Below are 26,981 nucleotides of genomic sequence, written 5' to 3'. Positions count from 1 at the left end.
GGCAAAACGGATACCCTTGCAGATAAAAATTTCATATTTCAGTATGAATGCAATAGTTTTTGTTTGAATGGAAGAAGGGCATATCAAGTCAAGTGGTGTTCGACCTAGCACGTCGAACAGAAAGGCCTTGTCTCGCAAGTCCCAGTGAATCTTGTTTGCTTGCTACTTTCCTAGCTGCTAGGGAGCTATTGTATGCTAGCTAAAACTTACAAGGATTTGAACTCTAGCCAGCTCAAACTCAAAATGCAGTTACATTGAAACATTTTTCTTAGCCAAAAAGTATATTTTATATTTGAACTTAACTATTTTCTAGAGATGGCTAGCTGATGTAGGTAGTTCGCTGCTAGTTCATTTCTTCGGGTTCCACTGCCTAGTAATACGTTAGTTAGCTGTCTTTTTCTCAGTAGCTAACTACATTGCTTTATTATGCTTCTTTAGCTACCATAGTTCCAAGCATTAACGTGGAAGTAGCTAGTAGGAGGCTAAAGATGCATCCGCAGTCAAACAAGGAAGTACATTAATTTGGCTAACTAGCCCTTGTTTTTGTGCCAGACCAATGAGAGGGTGACTCACTGGAGGCTGGTTAGATTTGTACGTTACTAGAGCTGCATTGGGCACGAGCAAATATCAACATTTTATCCTCAAACCATTGTAGGTAACTTTGCCAACTGTCTCGTATTTCGACAGCTAATCGATAGGTAGGATAGCTAGCTAGTTAGGCAGCTGACTCGAGGGCAAAATGATTCCAGACAAAGCACCAAAGGAGGACGTTTTTCATGCAGGAGCAGCCTTGAAGAAGAATGCTCACGTTCCCAACTTTGAAAATTACAAAGAACTCTACCTGAAATCCATTGAAAATCCAGATGGTAGGATTTCGCTACACTCGCAATAACATCTGCTAAATATGTTTGTGACCCATATTTTTTATTTGATTTCTACAAATACGCGTATCAAAGCCTTGTCAACAACTTGTGGAAGTACAAGTATTGCATGAGCGGACACCTTTTCACTTCTGTATTTACAAATGATGTGCCTCTTGTCTTACAAGAAGCTAAAATGAATGTATACTGATTGCACACTCCACACAGCACCTACCGCCAGTGAGCTCACTGACTCATAGAAATTAGTTCGTTTCAGAATGGGTAATTAACAATAAACTGTTCATAAATGCCTCTACATCCAAAAACATTGTATTTGGTTCAAAGCATTCTCTTAGACCTAAACCTCGCCTGGAGTTGTGCATAAAGGGTGTGACCATTGAACAAGTTGAAGAAACTGAACTAGAAGTAACATTGGATGGTCATTTATCATGGTCAAGTCATATTGAAAAAGTTTTTGTGAAGATGGGGAGAGGTATGTCTGCTTATACATAGAGCAACTGTACTAGCTAGTTGTTCAGGCCCTGATCTTGTCCCATCTTGATTACAATCCAGTAATATGTTAAGTTGCAGAAAAAGTCCTAGCAGCACGCCTTCCCCTTAACTGCATACCAAGAAATAACAACCATGCATGACCGTGTTACATGGGTGAGGAGAAGTTAACTACTTCTAGTCTTTAAGAAAAACATGTGTAAATGCCTAACCCCTTGTATAATGTATTTGCATACACTTCAAACATACATACCCCACCAGACACACCACTATGGATTTCTTCACGATACCCAAACCAAACACAGATTTAATGAGTCGCTCAGTTGTGTATAGAGCCATGGCGTCATTGAGTGCTCTGCCGCCAGAGGTTATTCAGGCAAAAAGCCAGTTTAGCTTTCAAAAACAAACATCTTGTATCACAGCGCCTATACTCTTTAGAAAAAGATTTAACTATACTCTATATATGAATAGTGTGTAAATAGTTTATATGTTTCTTTGTGACTTTAATTTGAATTGAATCTTATCATCTTGTCTATAGCTGTTCTGTACTTTGTGTATTTGTTTTATGTGGACCCCAGGAAGAGTAGCGGCTGCATTTGCAGTAGCTGATGGGGATCCTAATAAACTAAACTTATGCCAGTAGGTCTTGTTTTACTTGGGACCCAACAATGTATACATTTTGCTAGCATATCCTTAATATTTCTGTGCTAATGTGCATAAAACACCCCTTCCCTAGCTTCAGGCTCTCTCATATCTGCAGGGGTGGATAAGGATAGCTAGCCAACATCATGCAGTAATACTGTTTTTTTTATCTGTCTAACATGGATGGCAGTTCATGAGTGTTTACACATTTGGAAATGTCACAAGAAATGCATCTGTCTGACATTTCTGTTCTTCCTGGTGGTGGAGGCTGCAGGTGGCCTTGCATGATTGTCCCTTTCAACCACCTGTTAGTGGTCATCATAATGGCTCATTGTTTCCTTATTCCAGAATTCTGGGGTGACATTGCGAAAGACTTCTACTGGAAGTCGAAGCACACGGGCCAGTTCTTGGACTACAACTTTGACGTGACGAAGGGGGAGATCTACATCAAGTGCATGGAGGGGGCCACCACCAACATCTGCTACAACGTCCTTGACCGCAACGTTCATGAGAGGAAGCTTGGGGACAAAGTGGCATTCTACTGGTCAGTGTGTGTGTGTGTCAAGGGGATTACGGAGGTTGTCAAAGCACTCTCTTGTTGGTCGTTCTATGGTTCTCTGCTAAAGGGGGGGTGTCCCTCAGGAACAATGGGATGGAATGCTAGGAGAGGAGGCTAAATGGTTCAACAGTGATCCTTGGTCCTTCGTCTCTTGCCTCATTGCGCATTACTCACATCAAATATTTTTTTCCCCCCTCCTTTGTGAAAGCTAGCCTCAGTTCAAAGATGTCCCCATGAATGAATAGTGAATCCATGAGGACGAATGGGCTTCTAGTGCTTGATGGGTTATTTAGGGATGTGTTAGGTATTTGTGTGTTATGTTGGTATAAGTGAGCGTTGAAGTTGAGACGCAAAAATACACATATAAAATTGGTTGTTTGGATCCTGGCTGCTGATTGGACGAGCAGCGTTCCAAGCCTTTCTGTGTTAGCGTCGCAGACCTATGCCTGCTAATAGTTAAATCTGAAAATGATCACTGCGCCACCATAAGAATATCATGTTCCTGTCCGAATCCTCTCTTGTATTTATCTCATCTCGTGGATTATTTCTTCTTGCTTCCAACCTAGCATTTAGTTTGGTACAGCGGGGCCTCGCTGTCTGATTTCGGGAAACAATGTTTCACTTTTTAATTTTGATCTCTGTAGTACCAGTGCTCCCGAGTGGCGCTGTGATCTAAGGCACTGCATTTGTGCAAGAGGCGTCCTACAGTCCCGGGTTCGATTCCAGGCTGTATCAAATCCGGCCGTGATTGGGAGTCCCATAGGGCGGCGTACAATTGGCCCAGCGTCGTCCGGGTTTGGCCGGGGTAGGCTGTCATTGTAAATAGGAATTTGTTCTTAACTGACTTGCCTAGTTAAATAAAGGATATATACATACATACATACTATTGTAAAAAAGTTTAGGGTCACTTAGAAATGTCCTTCTTTTTGAAAGCGCCATCAGTCTAAAATCACGTTTTCTGTCCATTTCAAATAACATAAAATCAGAAATGCAGTGTAAACATTGTTAATGTTGTAAATTACTATTGTGCCTTGAAATGGCTTGAATTGTTTTTTTAATGGAATATCTACATAGGCGTACAGAGGCCCATTATCAGCAACCATCACTCCTGTGTTCCAATTGCACGTTGTGTTAGCTTATCCAAGTTATCATTTTAAAAGGCTAATTGATCATTAGAAAATCCTTTTGCAATTATGTTAGCACAGCTGAAAACTTGTTCTGATTAAAGAAGCAATAAAACTGGCCTTCTTTAGACTAGTTGAGTATCTGGAGCATCAGCATTTGTGGGTTCGATTACAGGCTCAAAATGTCCAGAAACAAAAATTTCTCCGGAAACTCGTCAGTCTATTCTTGCCTGAGAAATGAAAGCTATTCCTTGTGAGAAATTGCCAAGAAACTGAAGACCTCATACAACACTGTGTACTACTCCCTTCACAGAAGAGCACAAACTGTCTCTAACCAGAATAGAAAGAGGAGTGGGAGGCCCCGGTGCACAACTGAGCAAGAGGACAAGTACATTAGTGTCTAGTTTGAGAAACAGATGCCTCACAAGTCCTCAACTGGCAGCTTCATTAAATAGTACCCGCAAAACATCGGTCTCAACGTCAACAGTGAAGAGGCCACTCCGGGATGCTGGCCTCCTAGGCAGAGTTCCTCWGTCCAGTGTCTGTGTTCTTTTGCCCATCTTAATCTTTTCTTTTTATTGGCCAGTCTGAGATATGGCTTTTTCTTTGCAACTCTGTAGTCTCAATGCATTGGTTTACGGACACCCGCAAGCTCCCAGTCACATCAAAGTTGAATTAATTTAGGTGTCTGCGTGTCTTGCAAATTGTAGCGCAGATATTGGCTAATGATGAACAACATTAGGCCTACACAGAACTTGTACAATGGTGACTGAGGTCTCAACTCTGATTTTAGAAAACTGACTTCTCACCACAGGAGAAGTTCTCACTCGTAGAATTTTGAAGTGTATTCCGTACCGACGGGCTACTCATTACATTGGTTAAAGTTAGAAGAGATTTTGCAGAACGTCCAAAGTTCTGTCTTACATTGCTGTAGCTTGAAATGCCATTCTCTGTGCTCATGACTTCTCAAGTGTGAAATGTCTGTCCCATCAGTTCCCATGTCCCATCAGCCTGTTCATACCATTATTTTGGCCCTGCTACTTATCTTATTCAGTCCAATGGATATGTCCTTTCTTTAGGAATTACTTTTTTTTTGTCTCGGACTGACGTTGTAATAGGAAAGCCTATCGTCTGTTGCTAGGCTACTTTAGCTGTTTTTGTCCCTAAATGCGCTAATTTGTACTGTAGCTCGTCATGTTTATTCTGTGCTGATGTAGGTGCTAGGCAGGCATGTTTTTTTCCCTCTCCTCTGCCAACCTCTACAACAGTGGAGTGTTTCATCATCTTGACTGTGAGTGGTGAAAGTGTATTCATAGGACTGGCTGCCTTGACTTGTGTGTGTTTAGTCACACTCTGTCACCACCATGGGGAGGGGAACTAGTTGGATGACCTTGATCTGCCAGCAGTCGTGTGAGACTTCACCAGAGAGCAGAGTGAAGCTCATAAATAAACATCAGTCTAAAAGGGAGGAGTGTACAGTCTATTGAGAAATCCATGTTGTGTGAAAGCAGAGCTTTGCATGGGTCTTTTCGTGCTTGCACTTACACAGTTGCGAGATAACAACAGTGGCCCTCTACAGTATCTGGCAGGCCTATTGTTTCTCAATCCAAATTCACAGCCAGACCCAGGAGTGCTCTCTTTCCTTTAGATTTCTTATTACACACAGCCTAATAGGTTTTGTACCTAAATGCCCTAATTTTTACTGTAGTTCGTTATGTTTATTCTGTGCTGATGTAGGTGCCCCCCCCCCTGTTCTGGCAAAAGAGGCATTCAGTTAAATCACAAGGTTTTGTCTGTCCTATATCTAGGAGATATGAAAAAGCTCAGGAATGATGTAAAAATAGTTMTACACATATTTAACCCCTATTTTTGGGGGGGGTCACAACTACTTCCATTCATTTTAAAATCGGTATCGGGTTACCTTCAGACGAGAAATGGAGGATGCCATCGTGTTCGTGGGGTCATTAGTCTGTAGCCCAAACGGTTCGGACGCTATAGACAGAAGTTGACACATCAGCGGTACCGACTTCAGACGAGTCCCATGACACTTGTGGGGGGTCYTAGAACAAAACAGAGAACACCATCTGTTCGRGAGTCTTATCATTCCGTAGAGTGGTCATATTAATTTGTAGGCCAAACCTTTCGGACGCTACAGATGTTTTCGTGAGAAGACCAATTTTTCGACAAACYGCGCTCTAGCTCTGCCACTTTCCACCACAGATGCGGAAGGCCGACATCGGCGGGTGTGGTGGATGGAGACACAGACCATACAAAAAAACATCTKTAACTTAAACACAGATTTTGAGGAATCTTTAGCTGATGTTAATTAGATTGACCCATGAGTCAATCAACTCTTGGGGGTTTAGGTCGGCTATTGTGTCCAATAGGCTATTTGAGCATAATGTAGGCCAGAGGTGGGGGTAGGGCTGTTGCCGTGACCATATTACCGCCACACCGTCAGTCATGGAGGCAGTTKAATTCCACGTGACCGCTTAGTCTCGGTAATTAGGCTTCTCCAAGCTCTGATGCTGTTGATGGTCATTAGTAGCATTCCAAACTTGCTAACTGCCTGGTAATCAGCACTCTATTGTCCCTCTAATCACTCTGACATCAATGCAAATGTTATAGGAAATCTAATCAAACAATTCATYAGAGCCCATGAGCACACGTTGCGCCACATTTCTGTAYGCTATGCAATTGCGTGAGGACTGAGGGATGGCCTCTATTAAAAAGAGGAGGATCCCATCAGCTTTCCATAGGCTAGGCCTACTGTATTTATTTCTCAACRTTCCCAATATTAAGCACATTGCTTTGCTTTACACCAGGGGTATAGCCTACTGGGCRGACATGAAAATGAACCACTGGAAATGTGTCCTCCATTCACTGCTTAACCTCACTAGGGTATGTGGGACGGTACCTCAAACAGCCAGTGAAACTGCAGGGCGCCAAATTCAAAACAACAGAAATCCCATAATTTTAATTCCTCAAACATACAAGTAGTTTACACCATTTTAAAGATACACTTGTTGTAAATCCAGCCAAAGTGTCCGATTTCAAAAAGGTTTTACTACGAAAGCAKACCAAACGATTATGTTAGGTTAGAGCCAAGTCACTGAAAAAGACAGCCATTTTTCCAGCCAAAGAGAGGAGTAACAAAAAGCAGAAATAGAGAAAATTAATCACTAACCTTTGATGATCTTCATCAGATGACACTCATAGGACTTCATGTTACACAATACATGTATGTTTTGTTCAGTAAAGTTCATATTTATATCCAAAAATCTGAGTATAGGCGGGACGCTACTGTCTCACTTGGCAAAAAGACAGAGAAAATGCAGAGCGCCGAAATTCAAATTAATTACCATAAAAATTACTATAAGAATCAAACTTTCATTAAATCACACATGAAAGATACCAAATTAAAAGCTACACTGGTTGTGAATCCAGCCAACATCTCAGAATTCAAATAGGCTTTTCGTCGAAAGCAAACGATGCATATTCTGAGGATAGCACCATAGTAAAAAGAGAGAGAAGCATATTTCAACCCTGCAGGTGCGACACAAAACGCAGAAATAAAAAATATAATTCATGCCTTTGACGAGCTTCTGTTGTTGGCACGCCAATATTTCCCATAAACATCACAAATGGTCCTTTTGTTCAATTAATTCCGTCGATATACAGTGGGGCAAAAAAAGTATTTAGTCAGCCACCAATTGTGCAAGTTCTCCCACTTAAAAAGATGAGAGAGGCCTGTAATTTTCACATAGGTACACTTCAACTATGACAGACAAAAATGAGAAAAAAAAATCCAGAAACACATTTAGGATTTTTAATGAATTTATTTGCCCAAAATTATGTGTGGAAAATAAGTATTTGGTCAATAACAAAAGTTTATCTCAATACTTTGTTATTATACCTTGTTGGCAATACAGAGAGTCAAACGTTTTCTGTAAGTCTTCACAAGGTTTCACACACGGTTGCTGGTATTTTGGCCCATTCCTCCATGCAGATCTCCTCTAGAGCAGTGATATTTTGGGGCTGTTGCTGGGCAACACAGACTTTCAACTCCCTCCAAAGATTTTCTAGGGGTTGAGATCTGGAGACTGGCTAGCCACTCCAGGACCTTGAAATTCTTCTTACGAAGCCACTCCTTCATGGCCCGGCGCGTGTGATTTGGGATTCATTGTCATGCTGAAAGACCCAGCCACGTCCATCTTCAATGCCCTTGCTGATGGAAGGAGTTTCACTCAAAATCTCACGATACATGGCCCCATCATCTTTCCTTTACACGGATCAGTCGTCCTGGTCCCTTGCAGAAAAACAGCCCCAAAGCATGATGTTTCCACCCCCCATGCTTCACAGTAGGTATGGTGTTCTTTGGATGCAACTCAGCATTCTTTGTCCTCCAAACACGACGAGTTGAGTTTTTAACCAAAAAGTTTATATTTGGTTTCATCTGACCATATGACATTTCTCCCAATCTTCTTCTGATCATCCAAATGCTCTCTAGCAAACTTCAGACGGGCCTGGACATGTACTGGCCTTTAAGCAGGGGGACACGTCTGGCCACTGCAGGATTTGAGTCCCTGGCGGCGTAGTGTGTTACTGATGGTAGGCTTTGTTACTTTGGTCCCAGCTCTCTCAGGTCATTCACTAGGTCCCCCCCCGTGTGGTCTTGGAATTTGCTCACCGTTCTTGTGATCATTTTTGACCCCACGGGGTGAGATCTTCGTGGAGCCCCAGATCGAGGGAGATTATCAGTGGTCTTGTATGTCTTCCATTGCCTAATAAATTGCTCCCACAGTTGATTTCTTCAAACCAAGCTGCTTACCTATTGCAGATTCAGTCTTCCCAGCCTGGTGCAGGTCTACAATTTGTTTCTGGTGTCCTTTGACAGCTCTTTGGTCTTGGCCATAGTGGAGTTTGGAGTGTGACTGTTTGAGGTTGTGGACAGGTGTCTTTTTATACTGATAACAAGTTCAAACCAGGTTGCCATTAATACAGGTAACGAGTGGAGGACAGAGGAGCCTCTTTAAAGAAAGAAGTTACAGGTCTGTGGAGAGCCAGAAATCTTGCTTGTTTGTAGGTGACCAAATACTATTTTCCACCATAATTTGCAAATAAATTCATTAAAACATCCTACAATGTGATTTTCTGGATTTTTAAAAGTCTTTTGTCTGTCATAGTTGAATGTACCTATGATGAAAATTACAGGCCACTCATCTTTTAATTGGGAGAACTTGCAACAATTGTGGCTGGACTAAATCTTTTTTGCCCCACTGTATATCCAAAATGTCCATTTATTTGGCGCGTTTGATCCAGAAAACACCGGTTCCAAATTGGTGAAACGTGACACAAAATATCTCAAAGTTTACCTGTAAAACTTTGCCAAAAAATGTCAAATTTACTTTTTGTAATACAACTTTAGGTATTTTTTTTACGTAAATAATCGATCAAATTGAAGACGGGATGATCTGTGTTCAATACAGGATTAATACCAACTGTAGCTACAGTGGGGGCAAAAAGCTGTTTAGTCAGCCACCAATTGTGCAAGTTCTCCACCTAAAAATATGTAATTTTCATCATAGGTACACTTCAACTATGACAGACAAAATGAGGGGGAAAAAATCCAGAAAATCACAATTGTAGGATTTTTAATTGAATTTATTTGCAAATTATGGTGGAAAATAAGTATTTGGTCACACTACAAACAAGCAAGATTCTGGCTTCTCACAGACTGTAACATTCTTCTTTAAGAGGCTCCTCTGTCCTCCGACTCGTTACCTGGTATTAATGGCACCTGTTTGAACTTGTTCATCAGTATAAAAGACACCTGTCCACAACCTCAAACAGTCACCACTCCAAAACTCCACTAGGCCAAGACCAAAGAGCTGTCAAAGACACCAGAAACCAAATGTAGACCTGCACCAGGCTGGGAAGACTGAATGCTGCAATAGGGTAAGCAGGCTTGGTTTGAAGAAATCAACTGTGGGGAGCAATTATTAGGCAAATGGGAAACATACAAGACCACTGATAATCTTCCCTCGATCTGGGGGCTACCACGCCAAGATCTTCGACCCCGTGGGGTCAAAATGATCACAAGAACGCGTAGCAAAATCCCAGAACCACACGGGGGACCTAGTGAATGACCTGCTGAGAGCTGGGACCAAAAGTAACCAAAGGCCTACCATCGAGTAAACAACCCACTACGCCGCCAGGGATTCAAATCTGCCAGTGCCAGACGTGTCCCCCGCTTTAAGCCAACATGTCCAGGCCCGTCTTGAAGTTGGCTGAGAGAGATTTGGATGATCCAGAAGAAGATTGGGGAGAATTCATATGGTTCAGATGAAACCAAAATAAAACTTTTGGTAAAAAACTCAACTCGTCGTGTTTGGAGGACCAAAGAATGCTGAGTTGCATCCAAGAAGAACACCATACCTTACTGTGAAGCATGGGGTGGGAAAACATCATGCTTTGGGCTGTGTTTTCTTGCCAAATGACCAGGACGGACTGATCCGTTGTAAACGGAAAGAATGAAGGCCATATCGAGAGATTTTGGAGGGAAAAACCTCCTTCCATCAGCAAGGCATGAAAGATGAAACGTGCTGGGTCGTTCAGCATGACAATGGAGTCCCAAAACACACCGCCCGGGCAACGAATAGGAGTGTCGCGTAAGAAGCATTTCCAAGGTCCTGGAGTTGCCAGCCAGTCTCCAGGATCTCAACCCCATAGAAAATCTTTGGAGGAGGTTGAAAGTTCGTGTTGCACAGCAACAGCCCCAAAACATCACTGCTCTAGAGGATCTGCATGGAGGAATGGGCCAAAAATTACCAGCAACAGTGTGAAAATCTTGTTGAAACTTACAGAAACGTTGACCTCCTTCATTGCCAACAAAGGGTATATAACAAAGTATTGGAGATAAACTTTTGTTATTGACCAAATTACTTATTTTCCGCCATAATTTGCAAATAAAAATTCCATTAAAAATCCTACAATGTGATTTTCTGGATTTTTTCCCCTCGTTTTGTCTGTCATAGTTGAAGTGTACCTATGATGACAATTACAGGCCTCTCATCTTTTTAAGTGGGAGAACTTGCACAATTGGTGGCTGACTAAATACTTTTTTGCCCCACTGTAGCTTTCTGGTCATGCGCTTCTAACAGGACACTTCGAGTGACCCTCCTTCAAGATGGCTGTACTTCTTCATTACACAAAGGAATAACCTCAACCAATTTCTAAAGACTGTTGACATCCATTGGAAGCGGTAGGAACTGCAAGAAGGTCCCTTTAGAAATCTGGTTTCCCAATGAACACTCATTGAAAATAGTGACCTAAAAAATATCTGGATGGTTTGTCCTCGGGGTTTCGCCTGCTAAATAAGTTCTGTTATACTCACAGACATGATTCAAACAGTTTTAGAAACTTCAGAGTGTTTTCTATGCATATCTTATCTTCTGGGGATGAGTAGCTGGCAGTTTAATTTGGGCATGCTTTTCATCCAAAATTCCCGAATGCTGCCCCCTACCCAAGAGAAGTTAAGTGCATAGATAAGTTAAGTGCAAATTTTTTTCCCCCTGCCGCTATTTTGAGACAGGTGCGTGATAATTTTCCATTCTAAGTCAAAACAAATTTCACACATTATTTAGTATATGTAAGACACGATTAAATAAAAAGTAGTCTGATAGGTGACAATATTAGCGTATCACTTGTGAATGATATATTCACTTGTCAGTGATGCCCAGCATAAGGTATTAAACAATGGCTTTTTTTGCCAAATATTTTAATCGTAGCACAACTCGTGTAGCCTAGCCCATAGGCCTATATGTTTTTATAAGGTTTGTATCATAACTGAAGTTGCCAAATAACTTGTTAAAATTAAGCAGATTCATCTGCTTTACAAGTAGTGTAGAGCCTAACTGGCATACATAAGCAGCACGTGAGTTTCAAGTTTGGGGAAGATCATTTTCACCTTAAGAATGCACCTTTTTTTATAATAAAATCATTACATCTATAATCGCATTTGCGGTCACTTTTGATAATGATGTTTTCCCGCGAGTGGAACATTTGCACATATAGCCATACTGCCACGTGCGCTTTGCTGTGCTTATAATGTGAAGAAATAGCCTAATAGTTTATCAACGTTTTAAGCTAAATGTTTTGATCTGTTGCGTCAGCCACATTTCATAAAGATGTTTTTCAAAAAAAACGAAGCAGAGCTTCATGGCCCTTTCAAGCGACTTTTTTCAAATAATCATTAGTCGCATCATGCAGCCTTACAATGTATTAAAAATGTAAACATATAGCCCAACGTTTGTATTCCATCTAAAGTTACATAACTCTAAATGAAGCATATACGGGTACCTATTTCTTTGTTAACCAGTCAACAAAGAATAGCTGCATTTGCGCACTCCCTCAAATCATTTGGAGAAAATATCCTTCCTATTTWATTCAGCTTTGTTGTTGTATRCTTCATACTATAAAATAATGTCATGGAATTCTAAATGAACTAGTGTAGCCRACAGCAATTTTGCATCGCTAGATCAGGGCCTAACATAAGGACAACTCGGAGTATGCTATTCTGTTCTTCTGAGATGGACTACATTTTCTTCATATCATGCTTCTTTAGACCTYTCTAAAACAAAAAATGGATTTATTGTGAAGGTGTAGGCTATATTCCATGTATTTATTTGACTTTTTAYAATGTAGATGTTCCAWAGGTCTGCATCAGTGGCCTGTAGGCTGTGTGGAWGCCAGGAGATGCCGAAMGTGTTTATGTTAATTAACGGTCAYTTATCGTGAGGCCGACCAGTTATTTGCTTGACAATCACCGGCTGACGAAATTTCATGACCAGCACAGCCCTAGGTGGGGGCCCAAAAAAATCTAGCTCATCGAGGGGCTGCAGTGGCTTGTGGGTCTGCGTACCCACATCCACACATGTTGTCAGAGCCTGCCCTAGCCTTGCTAGCAAAACATCTTAGCGTCCCCCCTCATGACAGCGAAGAGAGAACATATTTAGTTATATAACTAATTTCATGCAGTTCTACTAATTTGTCATGGGGAGGATAGAACAATTACCATTATTACAGCAAAGTTCCTGCAATTCCTTCACATTTTGCCATATGTTTGCAGTTTTGGTAATTTGACCATTCCTACTACAAGTTTAGATAGTGTAGCGGCCAGCTAACTCAGGGTTTCTCAAACTCGGTCCTGATCCGCGGGGGGAATGATCCCGCGGGCCATAGGTTGCCCATCCCTGATGAAGGCCTATCAACAAAACCAATGGAGGAAATGCCGTAACATTTCCACATGGATATAGCTGTTGACTTCTATGATGGCTTACAATGGCCAATGTGTGATGTTCAATGTAGGCCTACACTTTTTCTTTTTTTAGCGTTATGCGTGGCTTGACATGAACCCTTGTATGAATGTTTTACTTGTCCGAAAGCTCAAATTATAGGTGACTTGAAATTGCGCTATTGTGTTATATTACAAATTTAAATGTATTATTACCATACAGAGAATCATACAAAAATGTATGCGACCATCTGCCTATTGGCTTATTTYCAAATTCAAGCCGGTCTCAAAATAGGACACTTTTTGCCCTTCTAAGACAAAAGCTCGCTTTTCATAGACTGATATGTACAAATTTGTGTTCTTGTAGAAAGCAATGACTKCCCCATTGCTGAGTAAAATTTGCTATAAGTGGGCTAGAAACGAACGAACTAGCAAATAATATCAACAAKTGTGCAAACTTGGCTGCACGTGTCTCTGGTAACCTAGTGTTCAAGTTCGTTGGACCAGTAACCGCAAGGTAGTTTGTTCGAATCCCCAAGATGACTAGGTGAAAAATCTGTCGACGTGCCATTGAGCAAGGCACTTAACCCTAATTGCGCCTGTAAATCACTCTGGATAAGAGCTTCTGCTAAATGACGTYAATGTAAAATGCTATGTGATCTCAGATGCGCATCTACTAGTGCTCTCGGACTGCAGGTGATGGAAAGACCGCTCSTGCCAGTGAAATAGAACAAGYCTACTCCGATGCGCTCCTCAGCCTACAAAAAAATGACCAATTCTGTTTTAAAGTCTGGTTACTGGGCAAGTTTGTTTCTCTGTTAAAGCACTATGTCCCTCCTAACACAGTTGGCCATGTCATACCTCTGTGTGAACACTGGCCCATAACAGGAGCCCCAACAGACTGCTGAGAAGTCAGAGCAAAGGTCACTTATCAAGTTCACCCATCTATCCCACATTCCATGCCTAAGGATAGCAATCACTGTGCCATCCTAAAACATACTTTTACGGGGGGTGGAAAGCAGATTGTGAAACTTAGATTGCTTAATATTACACAAGGCTCGATGAATTGATGATAAAATAACTGACAATATAAACTAGCCAACGCCCTGTGAGAAATGTTCCCTGTAAACTGTGGTGCAACAAACCAAATCAGTGGGCTTGTCCTTAGTTTGCCAGTCATGCGTTTTTCGWTTTAAGAGGATATTTCAAGAGATAAATTATTCCACAGCTCAGGCACATTGCTGAGTAAAGCAGAGGCAAAATGTCAGTTTAATAATTTAACCTTTTGGCACATGAGACTTAGCTAGAATAGATCCATCGTGAGCACGAGCTTTGTGAGCATGTTGGTATGAGGGAATGTTTTGAGTAGAGGTCGACRGATTTATGATTTTTCAACGCCGATACCGATTATTGGAGGACCAAATAAAGCCGCTGCCGATTTTTATATATTTGTAATAATGACAATTACAACAATGCTGAATGAACACTTTTATTTTAACTTAATATAATACATAAAATCAATTTAGTCTCAAATAAATTATGAAACATGTTCAATTTGGTTTAAATAATGCAAAAACAGTGTTGGAGAGGAAAGTGCAATATGTGTCATGTAAAAAAAGCTAACTCTTAAGTTCCTTGCTCAGAACATGAGAACATATGAAAGCTGGTGGTTCAATATTCCCAGTTAAGAAGTTTTAGGTTGTAGTTATTATAGGAAATATGACGTGTCGGCTATTTCTCTCTATACCATTTGTATTTCATTTCATATACCTTTGATCGGCTATGAAAAGCCAACTGACATTTACTCCTGAGGTGCTGACCTGCTGCACCCTCGACAACCACTGATTATTATTATTTGACCCTGCTGGTCATCTATGAACATTTGAACATCTTGACCATGTTCTGTTATAATCTCCACCCGGCACAGCCAGAAGAGGACTGGCCACTCCTCATAGCCTGGTTCCTCTCTAGGTTTCTTCCTAGGTTCTGGCCTTTTCTAGGGAGTTTTTCCTAGCCACCGTGCTTCTACACCTGCATTGCTTGCTATTTGGGGTTTTAGGCAGGGTTTCTGTACAGCGCTTTGAGATATCAGCTGATGTAAGAAGGGCTTTATAAGTACATTTGATTTGACTATTGGATGTTCTTATAGGCACTATAGTATTGCCAGCCTAATCTCAGGAGTTGATAGGCTTGAAGTCATAAACAGCGCTGTGGTTCAAGCATTGCGAAGAGCTGCTGTCAAACGCAGGAATGTGCTGTTTGAATGAATGCTTATGAGTCTGCTGCTGCCTACCACCGCTCAGTCAGACTGCTCTATCAAATCATAGACATAATTATAATATAATAAACAGAGATATATGAACCTTTGGTCATTAATATAGTAAAATCAGGAAACTATAATTTRGAAAACAAAATGTTGATTCTTTCAGTGAAATATGGAACCGTTCCATGTTTTATTGAAGGGGTGGGAACCCTAAGTCTAAATATTGCTCTTACATTGTACAACCTTCTATGTTATTTCTATGTTATGTCATAATTATGTAAAATTCTAGCAAATTAATTACGGTCACACAGTTCGCAATGAGCCAGGAGGCCCAAACTCCTGCATATACCCTGACTCTGCTTGCACTGAATGCAAGAGAAGTGACAATTTCCCTAGTTAATATTGCCTGCTAACATCAATTTATTTTAACTAAATATCCAGGTTTAAAAATATATACTTCTGTGTATTGATTTTAAGAAGGGCATTGATGTTTATGGTTAGGTACGATTGTGCTTTTTTTCGCGACTGCGCTTTTGTTAAATCATCATCCGTTTGGCGAAGTTGAAGTAGGCTGTGATTCGATGATAAATTAACAGGCACTGCATTGATTATATGCAACGCAGGACAAGCTAGTTAACCTAGTAATATCATCAACCATGTGTAGTTAACTAGTGYTTATGTGAAGATTGATTATTTGTTTTATAAGATAAGTTTAATGCTAGATAGCAACTTACCTTGGCTCCTTGCAGCCACAAGGTCCTTTTGCATAACAAYGTCCTCTCGCATAACAGGRGGTCAGCCTGCCACGCAGTTTCCTCGTGGATTGCAATATAATCGTCGTCCAAAAGGKAGATTTACCGATTGTTATGAAAACTTGAAATCGACCCTAATTAATCGGCCAGTGGTTAAATTGAGCACTGGACATTGGCATCCCGGCAACATGACTAAAACTATGGTCATTTTGGTCGGGAAAACATCTCTACAAACATTATGTATGATACATCTGTTGTTGGTCCCATCACAGGGAAGGGAATGAGCCTGGCGACATGATGAAGGTGACCTACGGAGAGCTGCTCCAGCAGGTGTGCCAGTTTGCCAACGTGCTCAAGTCCCAGGGGGTGAAGAAGGGTGACCGCGTGTCCATCTACATGCCCATGGTGGTGGAGCTGGTGGTGGCCATGCTGGCCTGCGTCCGCATCGGTGCCGTGCACTCAATCGTGGTGAGTAGCTAAKAGCCACCATCTCAACCATGTCTGGATGTGGCCTTTAGGTACATATCATACCAGCRTGATTTAGACGCCGACTTAAGCCACTTAAGTGCTAAATGGATGGAATAGCCATTTTACCAGCTTTTCCTCGTACAGATTTCGAAGGAACAAATCTATCTACCCACACCCTACAAGGCAAACACTTACGCACACACTGCACAGTGTATTTGATTAGTGTACTTTTAGTGTTTTTATTTGTGTGCTTTCCAGTTTGCAGGCTTTTCGGCAGAGTCGCTGTGCGATAGGATCCTGAACTCCCAGTGCTCGTTGCTGATCACGGCCGGTGAGACTGCAAACTAAACTGCAGTAATAATAAAACTCTTATTAGCTGGATTATAGTGCCATAGATTATCCCATGACCTCCTAATCCACGGTTTTAATTAGCCCTGCTTTATTTTTCTCATAGAGAGCCCAGTGTATAGGCTTGCCGCATCACTCTACAGATATTGATCTGGAGTGACGCTAATCTTAATTGTATAACCGCAATAACCATAACCTCTTTAGATGGGGTTCCTTTGTGTGCGCCAGTGGGGGTGGTCATTGGCAATTTCTCCCCTCTAATAAAGACTGTTGCTAAGGGGACTATAAGTTATTATTWTTTWTTTTTTTTACTATTAAATTATACTAAAACCCTAGATGTGCATTTTGGGATTGTTTGCCATCTGAAATCCCTCAATACTCAAATGTTTTGCCACTTAGCTATACATATAATTTAAGACGGAATCATTTCCTTTTCATAGTCAGTGAGTTTCAAAATATCAAGATGAAGATTGTTCCCAGGCTGTGACCGGTTCATGCCAGTTCACTGACAGTCACATCTTACAGTACCAGTAACGTCCTGTCTATGGCATTGTTCGGTGTGCACCCTTTCACCTCATCCATTCTGAACTCCCCCCCCTCTCTCAGATGGTTTCTACAGAGGAGATAAGCTGATCAACCTGAAGGTGATCGCTGACGACGCGCTGCAGAAATGCAGGGACCAGTAAGGGCCAAGCTTTTCATGACGCACTGCTTTATCTGACTAGCTCACAGGAGGTTGGTGCCACCTTAATTGGGGAGGACGGGCTGGTGGTAATGGCTGGAGCGGAATCGGTTGAATGGTATCAAATACACCAAACGCATGGTTTCTATGCAATCCGTTCCAGTCGTTATTATGAGCCGTCCTCCCCTCAGCAGCCTCCTCTGGACTAGCTAGTCGCATTTACACACTTCTACTCGGTTTGCCGTTCCTGAAGAGATGGTTTGTCTTGGTATTTACAACAACACATGCCCATGCTTGCCTCCATTAGATGTCTCCTTTGTGTGTTTACCTAGAGAGGGCTGTGACGACTTTGTTCATGTGAAAATCACGACTCTCTCTTCTTTCTCTCTTCCTCGTCTTCCTTCCCCCCCCCCCCCCTCTTCTCCGTCTGTCAGGAGTTTCCCAGTTCAGAGGTGTATCATGCTGAAACATCTGTCCAAGGAGGCGGAGACCACTCCCCTGGTCTCCCAGTCCCCCCCTGCCAAGCGGCCCTGTACTGACCTGCAGGTGAGACCAGCAGCAGAAGCCCCACTGTCCTATACATCAGGGCACACCATAGTAAAATGTTTTGCAATGAAAAATAAAAATGGGTGTCGCTTATTAAGAAGTTCAGGTAGTCCCTCCCTTTTCTTCCAGTTGGTGCCTAATGAATACGACCCATTTGTTCATAGGGCAGGTCTATCAACTTTACCACATGCTACGGGGGCTACTGTTTAGTTAATAATGGCTTAAGTCGTTATCCCTTTAATGTTAACTCCCTCCTGTGTTTTGTTTTTCCACTTGTATTTCCTGAAACAGTCGACGCTTTTGCCTTCTTCCTTAATGTTTGTATAAGATGAGAAGTATAGATAGTCCCTCTGCAAAGCCTGTACGGCTTTGTCTCAGATGTCACAGTTCGAATGACATGAAGCCACCCCCTTTTTTTTAATGTCTGTTGAAATAACCGTTTCTATTAACCCCTTCTAGCAGGAGAAACAGAAAGACGGCGTAAAGAAAATCCGTCCCGTCCCTCAGGTATTTCAGATTTCCCTGAGCTTGAATTTCTTGTTTCCTTGTTGTTGTTTTTTAAACACCTTTCTGTCTGATCCTCTTCTCAGCGGTAGCCTAACCCTGGGGGTCGATCCTGTGTTACACCTATATTAACACCGTAACTGCTGTCTATAGAGGGTCTCCCTCTGTCTGTGTCTGTGGTCTTACTAACAGCACTCTGCTCACAACTGGTCTGGGGTCCCTTACCTTCTCTGCCTGGCTTGAGCCTTTACTTTTACCTATACTTAAGATGATAAGATCATTGGGTTTGAATTGACCTGAAAGCAACACTGAAGAATCAACAATGACTAGAAGATTTCAAATGGTAATTGACCCCTGACTCACCATGTAGATGTAGTGTATCAATATTGATCTCTCGTGCCGTCAGTGGGGCCTTTCGTTTCCTGCTATAGATAATGGCAATATTTCTCTTACTGTGATTGTGCAGCACTGTCCATATACACTGAGTGAGTGTACAAAACGTTWGGAACACTTGCTCWTTCCTCGACAGACTGACCAGGTGAACGCTATGGTCCCTTATTGATGTCAGTTGTTAAATCCACTTCGATCAGTGTAGATGAAGGGGAGGAGACAGGTTAAATAAGGATGTTTAAGCCTCGATACAATTGAGACATGGATTGTGTATGTGTGCCATTCAAAGGGTGAATGGGCAAGACAAAATATTTAAGGGCCTTTAAATGGGGTATGGTAGTAGGTGCCAGGCTCACTGGTTTTAACATGTCAAGAACTGCAACGTTGCTGGGTTTTTCACACTCAACAGTTTCACCGTGTCTATCTAGAATGGTCCACCACACAAAGGATCTCCAGCCGACTTGACACAACTGTGGGAAGCATTGAAGTCAACGTGGGCCAGCATCCCTGTGGAACGCTTTCCACACCTTGTAGAGCCCATTCCCTGACGAATTGAGGCTGTTCTGATGGCAAAGGGGYATGCAACTCAATATTAGGAAGGCGTTCCCGATATTCTGTACACTCAGTGTATATCAGTATATGTGCAACGCTATCAATGTGATGCACATGTATGGCATTTTTCAGAAATGCTACGACGATAACAGTTGGCTGAAGACGCAGGACCCTACCCATAGTTTCAGAACATCTGTACAGTATATTTCATTAACCCCACCAGTGACGTTTAACCCCCAAGAACAGCAGCTTGGGAGATGCGTTTTTGATGATGAATTCTGGAAGTTGCATTATTTGCTAACTTCTCTCACTGTTGTTTCACAGACTGCTCAAGTGTAAACACTGCTGATTCCCTGGCCTCTCGCTTTCTTATTCTCTCGTTTGTTCTATTCTTTCTCGTCGAAGCGGCAGGTTTGATTTGCGCTGACTTCTGATTTTAAGCGATTTTAAAAGCATTTAATACTTCTTCCTATTGCTTAATATGAGTGTTGTCTGTTAGGCTTGGATGTTGCTCTTGACTGACTGAATAGAATCAGTTGAATTAATCATTATTGTTGATGCGGTCTCTCGCAAGGGCTGTGAACATTCAGCTATCCGTGTCACCCAGTCAGTTATTCTGTGTGTGGTTCCGCCAGGTGCCGTGGAACCCTGAGGTGGATCAGTGCTGGCACAGCTTGCTGAGTGGCGTGTCTGACGAGTGCGAGCCGGAGTGGTGTGACTCTGAGGACCCCCTTTTCATCCTGTATACCAGCGGATCCACGGGGAAACCCAAGGTGCACAATATCACACGCAACAATTACACTCCGTTTCTGTGTCTCTGTGTCCACTCGGGAAACTCTAAAGTACATGTCTTCATCTTCCTCGGTCACATTTCCAGTTTGTTGGCCTCCCCCCTCTCTCTGTGTCTTCTAGGTTTTTGCACTCTGCTTTTTTGTCTTTCTTCACATGCACGTCAGTGCTGCTGTCATGATCATGTGTGTCTCTTCTCGTCAGGGTGTTCTACACACCGTCAGTGGCTATATGCTCTACGTGGCCACCACCTTCAAGCTGGTGTTTGACTACCAGCCTGACGACGTGTACTGGTGTACGGCCGACATCGGCTGGATCACGGGCCACTCCTACATCACATATGGACCCCTGGCCAACGGCGCCACCAGCGTCCTGGTGAGTGGCGGGCCCCTCAGGCTTACTACTGTCATTAGTTCCGTTTGGGCTCTGGTGCACTATATYGYGAGTAGGGTGCCAGTTAGACACCGATGCTTTTTGTGATTAATTATGAGGAACTTGTTGCTTTTCTGGTCTTCCACTTCAAGTTTTGTGCAACAGGTTTATAATATCGTATGATTTTAAATGGTGTCAAAAACCTCCGTAGTCCATGTTGACAAACTGTATAGAGATATTTGTTGTAACCAAGTCATGGTTTTATTGTGACTCATCTCATACAGCGACTCATTAAAATGTCTTCTCATAAAAAAAGCGATCAAAGGAGATGTTATTTTCCACCTCTGCTTCCTCACGTAGTTGAGAAGGCATTCTCTTTGATATCAGACAGCCAATTATGACTTKGTTTATGATCATAGAGTTGTTTTGACATAATCTGCCTCATTTTGTGACTGCCTCTGARTCTGTTGTGATGTGAATCTGATCGGTGTCCAGTTCGAGGGTCTGCCCACCTACCCGGATGTGAGCCGCATGTGGGAGATAGTGMACAAGTACCAAGTTACCAAGTTCTACACGGCGCCCACAGCCATCCGCCTCCTCATGAAGTATGGCAGCGAGCCCGTCCAGAAGTGAGTCTCCACACACTTGGCTCATACACCCTGTTTCTAACCAGGATTGTGTTCATTAGGGCACACTGTCGCAAAATGTTTTGCAACAGAAAACAAAACTGTTCTAGTTGGACAGTTCTTCATGGTTTGACACCGTTTCAACCATTTCTGCCCTATTGAACACAACCTAGGCCTGAATATGACAGGACTTCATACAGAAAAAGGGTCKGTGTCTACAGATGGGGCTATTGAGTGTTCCATCTGCTTAAATGATCATTTAAGTACAGTAGACGGTCTGTTTTTGCCTTCTCAATATACTGCTATATACATAAATACCTGCATTTTTGGTTTTGTTCTTTTGTGTGAGTCTATGGGAGTGTGTCTTCCAGGTTAACACGTTCCCTCCCCGTGTGTGTGTCAGGTACAATCGGGAGTCTCTGAAGGTGCTGGGGACGGTGGGGGAGCCCATCAATCCAGAGGCGTGGCAGTGGTACTACAGCGTGGTGGGGGAGAAGAGGTGCCCCGTGGTCGACACCTTCTGGCAGACTGAGACCGTCAGTACCCACTTGTTTGTTTTTAATGAATTGGTCTTCCTCTGAATTCAGCACACACAGCTGTTTCTAGTAAAAATAGAAAACAATAACGGGCCACGGTAGCTGCCTTGCGGCATCGACATCTCTCCTCTGTTTCTGTCACTGTAAACTGTAATTACTAAAAGGTAGTTTCATTTTGTCCTTTTGGTGTGTGACTGAATCTCTCTTTCCATTTGTTTTTCTCTCAGGGTGGCCATGTGTTGACTCCTCTTCCCGCTGCCACGCCCATGAAGCCTGGCTCTGCTGTAAGTGTTACGTTGATTCTATCAAGTTCTCCATTCCCGCCCACTAAGATGCTGCCTGCCTCCTGTCATTATGAGGGCCGAGTCGGTCTAATTTGCTCTCTGGTCTTTCCCCTCCACCACCAGACCTTCCCTTTCTTTGGAGTTGTCCCAGCCATTTTGAATGAGTCTGGGGAGGAGCTGGAGGGACCATGCGAGGGTTACCTAGTAAGAAAACTGTAGAAATTACCCAGTACTTTAATTTAGCMGCAAAAGTAATTAATTCTCATATATGCAATATGTTGTCGGCATTTGATGAATTGGATTTTGCAATGCTTTTTTGACTTTGGACATCCTTGCATCTTGTCCTCCTCCTCAGGTGTTCAAACAGGCCTGGCCAGGAGTCATGAGGACTGTGTATGGGAACCACCAGAGGTTTGAGACCACCTATTTCAAGAAATTCCCTGGATACTACGTCAGCGGTGATGGTAAGATGAGGCTAACATGGTCCTGAGCACCATCATGACTGATGTTTCTAGAATACCGCACAAATATGTATTCTTTAAGTGGKATCATTTTATAGACTTCCAATTTGTTTTATGTATACTTGTTTAAATCAGGACCCTCTGTAAACGGCACTTATGTATTACCGTTTCTCCCCCAGGTTGCCGTAGGGACACGGATGGGTACTACTGGATCACAGGGAGGATGGATGACATGTTGAATGTCTCAGGTCAGTACTATCAGCTGGAGCTCTGTGAAATGTAATGCATAGTGTTGGTATGTCTGTACTATGGTCTCTTGTTCTGCCCTGCTGCTAATGGTGGAATTCCCCTTTGTGTTGTAGGACATWTTACATTATGCACAGGATACAGAAGATGTAAACTGTACATTGAAATGGTTGCTTGCATAGTGGAGTCTTTTGTTTTAGACTTGTAGCTAGCTAGCTAAACAATATACCATGATTCCAACTRTAATGCAGAGTTCAAAACAACTGTGAACTCGGGGTAAAAAAACGTGCTCCAACTGGGTGAAAATCTATTTGAACGGTCATCCAACTCGGAATTCCAACTCGGGAACTAAAGCTCCGACCTGAAGATAGATCTCTGACGTCGGGATTTGAACTAGTATTTTTAAGAGTTGCCAGTTCTCCCCCTCTGTCACGGATGCCCTTAGTTTGAAGATGTAATCCGGAGACCGGTGTTTTATATAACAGCCTTTGCGTTCTCATTTGGACACTCCACATTTGGCACTCCTCTCTGCTTCCGCTGGGCATTCCACTGATTTAGAAACTCGGGCCAACTTTTCCTGTGACAACGGCACCGTTTCCTCCCACAGCTGTCATCAGAAGAATCTACAATGTCTGGTTCAATGAAAAATGTTTTTAACTAAATCAAGGATTTCCTCATTGTCTGATTCATTTTCAGAATCATGAATAGTGTTCTGCTGTTGTGAAATATTAGGTAAAGTTAGTCCTCCAAGAAGGTCTGACTGATTGATAGAGAATGTTACCTTACATGCTCCAGCACTGAAATATGATTCAGAGATAAGTAGACTGRTGTGCTATATTCCTGTCAATGGAGTTTATGCATATCTGGGTCATGTTAAGTAGGGCACACCGTAGCACAAAATTTTGCAACAGAAAATGAATATCTGTGTTGGACAAGTTTAGCTAGTACCTCCCCGTTTCTAAAGGTTTTCTCCCTACTGAACACATACCAGGCCATCTGCTGAGCACGGCAGAGGTGGAGTCAGCCCTGGGAGAGCACGCGGCGGTGGCCGAGGCAGCAGTGGTGAGCCGGCTGCACCCTGTCAAGGGGGAGAGTCTCTACTGCTTTGTCACGCTCACCGATGGAGTCAGATTCAACCGCACCCTGGAGGCCGAGCTCAAAAAACAAGGTGTTTGCATGCGTCTTAGGCCAAGTACTGCCGCTGAACATGACTAAAGGGATTGTCCTCGAAGGCACCATCCTTGTTTACATGCATCTCAGAGACGATAGGTTCCTGTGTTGAAGCAGATMAATTATAACTGGGATTGAGGATGTTCAGATGACTAATGCTGTGTATTATCTYTTGTGACAGTGAGAGAGAAGATTGGTGCCATTGCCACCCCCGACTTCATACAGAATGCCCCAAGCCTTCCAAAGACCAGATCAGGTGAGAGAATAGCACATATGATGCAACATTTTACACTATGATTTTGAAAGCCGTTCTGAATGAGAGCTTTTAATTGCGTTATTGACCAAATTGCGTTTCTTCCTCTCTGTGTATACAGGTAAGATCATGCGGCGCGTGCTACGTAAGATTGCCCGTAACGAGCGGGACCTGGGGGACTTGTCCACGCTAGCTGACTCCTCGGTCATCGAGCAGCTCTTCCTGAACCACTGCTGTGGCGCAGTGTGAGCTTCCACCTGCAGAGGGAGCCAGAGAGCCCTGCCAGGGCAAAGCTGGGAGGAYGAGTTGCAGAAGGAGATGCATGCATTGAACTGTAGAGCCTTCACTGTGGGGCTCAAGCCAAAACTGGGTTTGAGGAAACACATCCCTCTAGTTTGTCAGGAGTTCTGTTCTCCCCAGTTATAAAGTACAGTTGATGTACTATTAGATTCAAGGTTTGCTTTTTTTCATTTGAACTATGTAGACTTTTGTCATTTTGTTTTATTTTCTTTGCAGGTTGACATAGGATCGCTATGTGCGTTTGTGTCTGCATGCTTGTAATGTTTTAAGTTGTTGATGTGTTTTCTACTCCCTCTGCAATCTAGAGACAGAGGGAGTTTGTTAGTGTGTACGTCTCTTTTAGTCTGTGAGTGTGGGATGATTGTACTAGAAAGAAAAGGTCACATTTTGAAAAAACAACTTAAGGACGCATAAACCTTTTATGGCGCCTACCTACTGGACTTCAGCTCCCGGTGCTGTGGTAGAACTGCTGTCATTCATGAACAAATGTCATGGGGGGCGGGGCGGACATATTTGGCATAGATGCAAGGACCTGTTATTGTCCTTTATGTCATAGGACTTCGCWTATACATGATTGTAGTTCTAATGAAGACTTGTTGTTTATTTAAAAGTGGGACCAAACATAAAATGCAGGACCCATTTAGATTATTATTATTATTATWATATWTTTTTTAATAACAGAACTATCATTGTGTTCATGTGCCAACATAACATTGAAGCTGGATGTTATAATCGTGTAGGTTAAAAAATAATAACTTCTGGTATTAGGGCCTGGGCAAAAAATGTTTTTACGCTTTGCAATTTTATCTTTTTGTTGCCCCTTTGTATCAAAGCGACATGCAATAACTCATTTTAATTTGACTTGACTACTTCATCTAGTTTTAGTGGTCATTATTTTGAATGGYACCTGGGTTGTATTCACTAGGCACTAAACTGTAGAAAACAAACYGAGAGMGATTACTAGGASTTTTTAATTTAACCTTTATTTTATTAGGCAAGTCAGTTAAGAACAAASTTATTTGTCCAATAAGAAATGCTCAATGTTTCAAATGTTTTCTGTTGCATACCCAGATGAATACAACCCTGTCCTGGGCATGTTGGAGTGCTGTAAATCATCTTATTCATTCACTTGCATCTCTCATCTCGCACCTCTTTGTGCATTTTGTCTTGACCTTGCTTACATTCTCCAGTAGATGGTGCTATAACATGTTTTCTGAAATCCTCAGGTTCCTCAACTCTACTACGTCTTTTCCCTGTAGTGTCTTTTCCCTGTAGTGTTCTTCCGTATAGACAGTTTGATCTGTCAGTCAGCAGCCAGATATTATATGCACACGATGATAGACCTATACTGTGTCCAGTTATGTGTCCACGTTCAGTGTCTGACTGAACGTGACATGATGCATAGCATGGATGTGATGGAATTGTTTAGTTAGAAGCAGAATACTCTAGGAGACATGAGTATCACAGAAATACTACCTGATGCTCTGCTGCCTGTCAACAAATCCGTGGCCGACTTATCTTTCTTGTCGATAATTTAGCATTTTCTGCTATAATTGGCATTCTTTTTCTTCCGAGTGCACTTGGATACATTATCATAAGATGAGTTAAAAAGTCCTTAGTCGTTCCCTGTTTTTTTTGTTTTTGTATGGCATCCGTTTTTCATATAGTTTGACTTGGTCAGAAAATAACGTGTATTATTTAAAAGTGTGAATGTATTATAGAATACCGGTATGCTGCTGCTGTAAATTTTAAATAATTCTGCAGATTGTGTGTGTGTGTGTACATGCATCTTGGCCAGGTCGTCATTGTAAATGAGATATTTTTTTTGGTTAAATAAAGGTTAAATAAAGGTAAACTAAAAAGCGTATTGTCTGGCTTGTTGAATTGTAGTAGCTGCCCAAATGTTCGGTGTATTTGTTGATGCTCTGTGTTTCATCAACTGCCTAGTTTACTGGAAGCCACCAGACCATATCTTCTAGGATGAATACATATATTAATGATCCACACCCCCTRCATTGTGTTCAATTTGATTCCTCTTCAGATTTCCCCTAGAAGGGAACCTACTATCTGTTTTGAATGGAACCAGTACCACCCTCAAGTTAGCAGTGTTGGAGCATCGATAAGACTTGGTAAGCCTTTGTCATTGTGTGTAGCCTGGAGAGAGGATATACTGTGAATATATTGGTATTGATTCTTCAACTGATGTCTCTCTCCATTTCGTCTTTGTACTAGAAATCATGCTTATCTAGTATAGAAATTAAATATGCACTTGTATGATCTGCCACGTTGCTRAGTAAGATGAGCCATCTGCTGCCAATGGGGATGGKTGGGACTGAATAATTGATGGCGTTGTGCTTGTTTTTGGGCCAGCCAGTAGCATGTGTGTTCATGTCTCTCTCGATCCCCTCCATCTCAGTGTTGCGAACAACACTAACGACGCCGTGGTCGT

The 26,981-nt window shown here is 42.3% G+C and overlaps 1 protein-coding gene across 1 annotated transcript; it reads left to right on the top strand.

Annotated features, from left to right (window-relative positions):
* Positions 1-215: 215 nt before the first annotated feature.
* LOC111966292 (acetyl-coenzyme A synthetase, cytoplasmic) lies at positions 216-24,999 on the top strand. The gene is made up of 18 exons (XM_023990807.2): positions 216-866; positions 2,361-2,556; positions 16,278-16,473; positions 16,732-16,804; positions 17,428-17,503; positions 17,938-18,049; positions 18,509-18,556; positions 20,131-20,268; positions 20,489-20,659; positions 21,152-21,285; positions 21,686-21,818; positions 22,046-22,102; positions 22,226-22,306; positions 22,458-22,566; positions 22,743-22,811; positions 23,801-23,977; positions 24,161-24,235; positions 24,354-24,999. Exons 1-18 carry the CDS (start codon positions 740-742, stop codon positions 24,479-24,481), a joined length of 2,100 nt encoding a protein of 699 aa, XP_023846575.1. The 5' UTR covers positions 216-739; the 3' UTR covers positions 24,482-24,999.
* Positions 25,000-26,981: the final 1,982 nt, after the last annotated feature.

This window comes from Salvelinus sp. IW2-2015, linkage group LG7, assembly GCF_002910315.2.
Source record: "Salvelinus sp. IW2-2015 linkage group LG7, ASM291031v2, whole genome shotgun sequence".
Taxonomy (NCBI): Eukaryota; Metazoa; Chordata; class Actinopteri; order Salmoniformes; family Salmonidae; genus Salvelinus; species Salvelinus sp. IW2-2015.
Note: the sequence above shows the minus strand (reverse complement) of the source record. Positions and strands in the feature narration are given on the sequence as shown.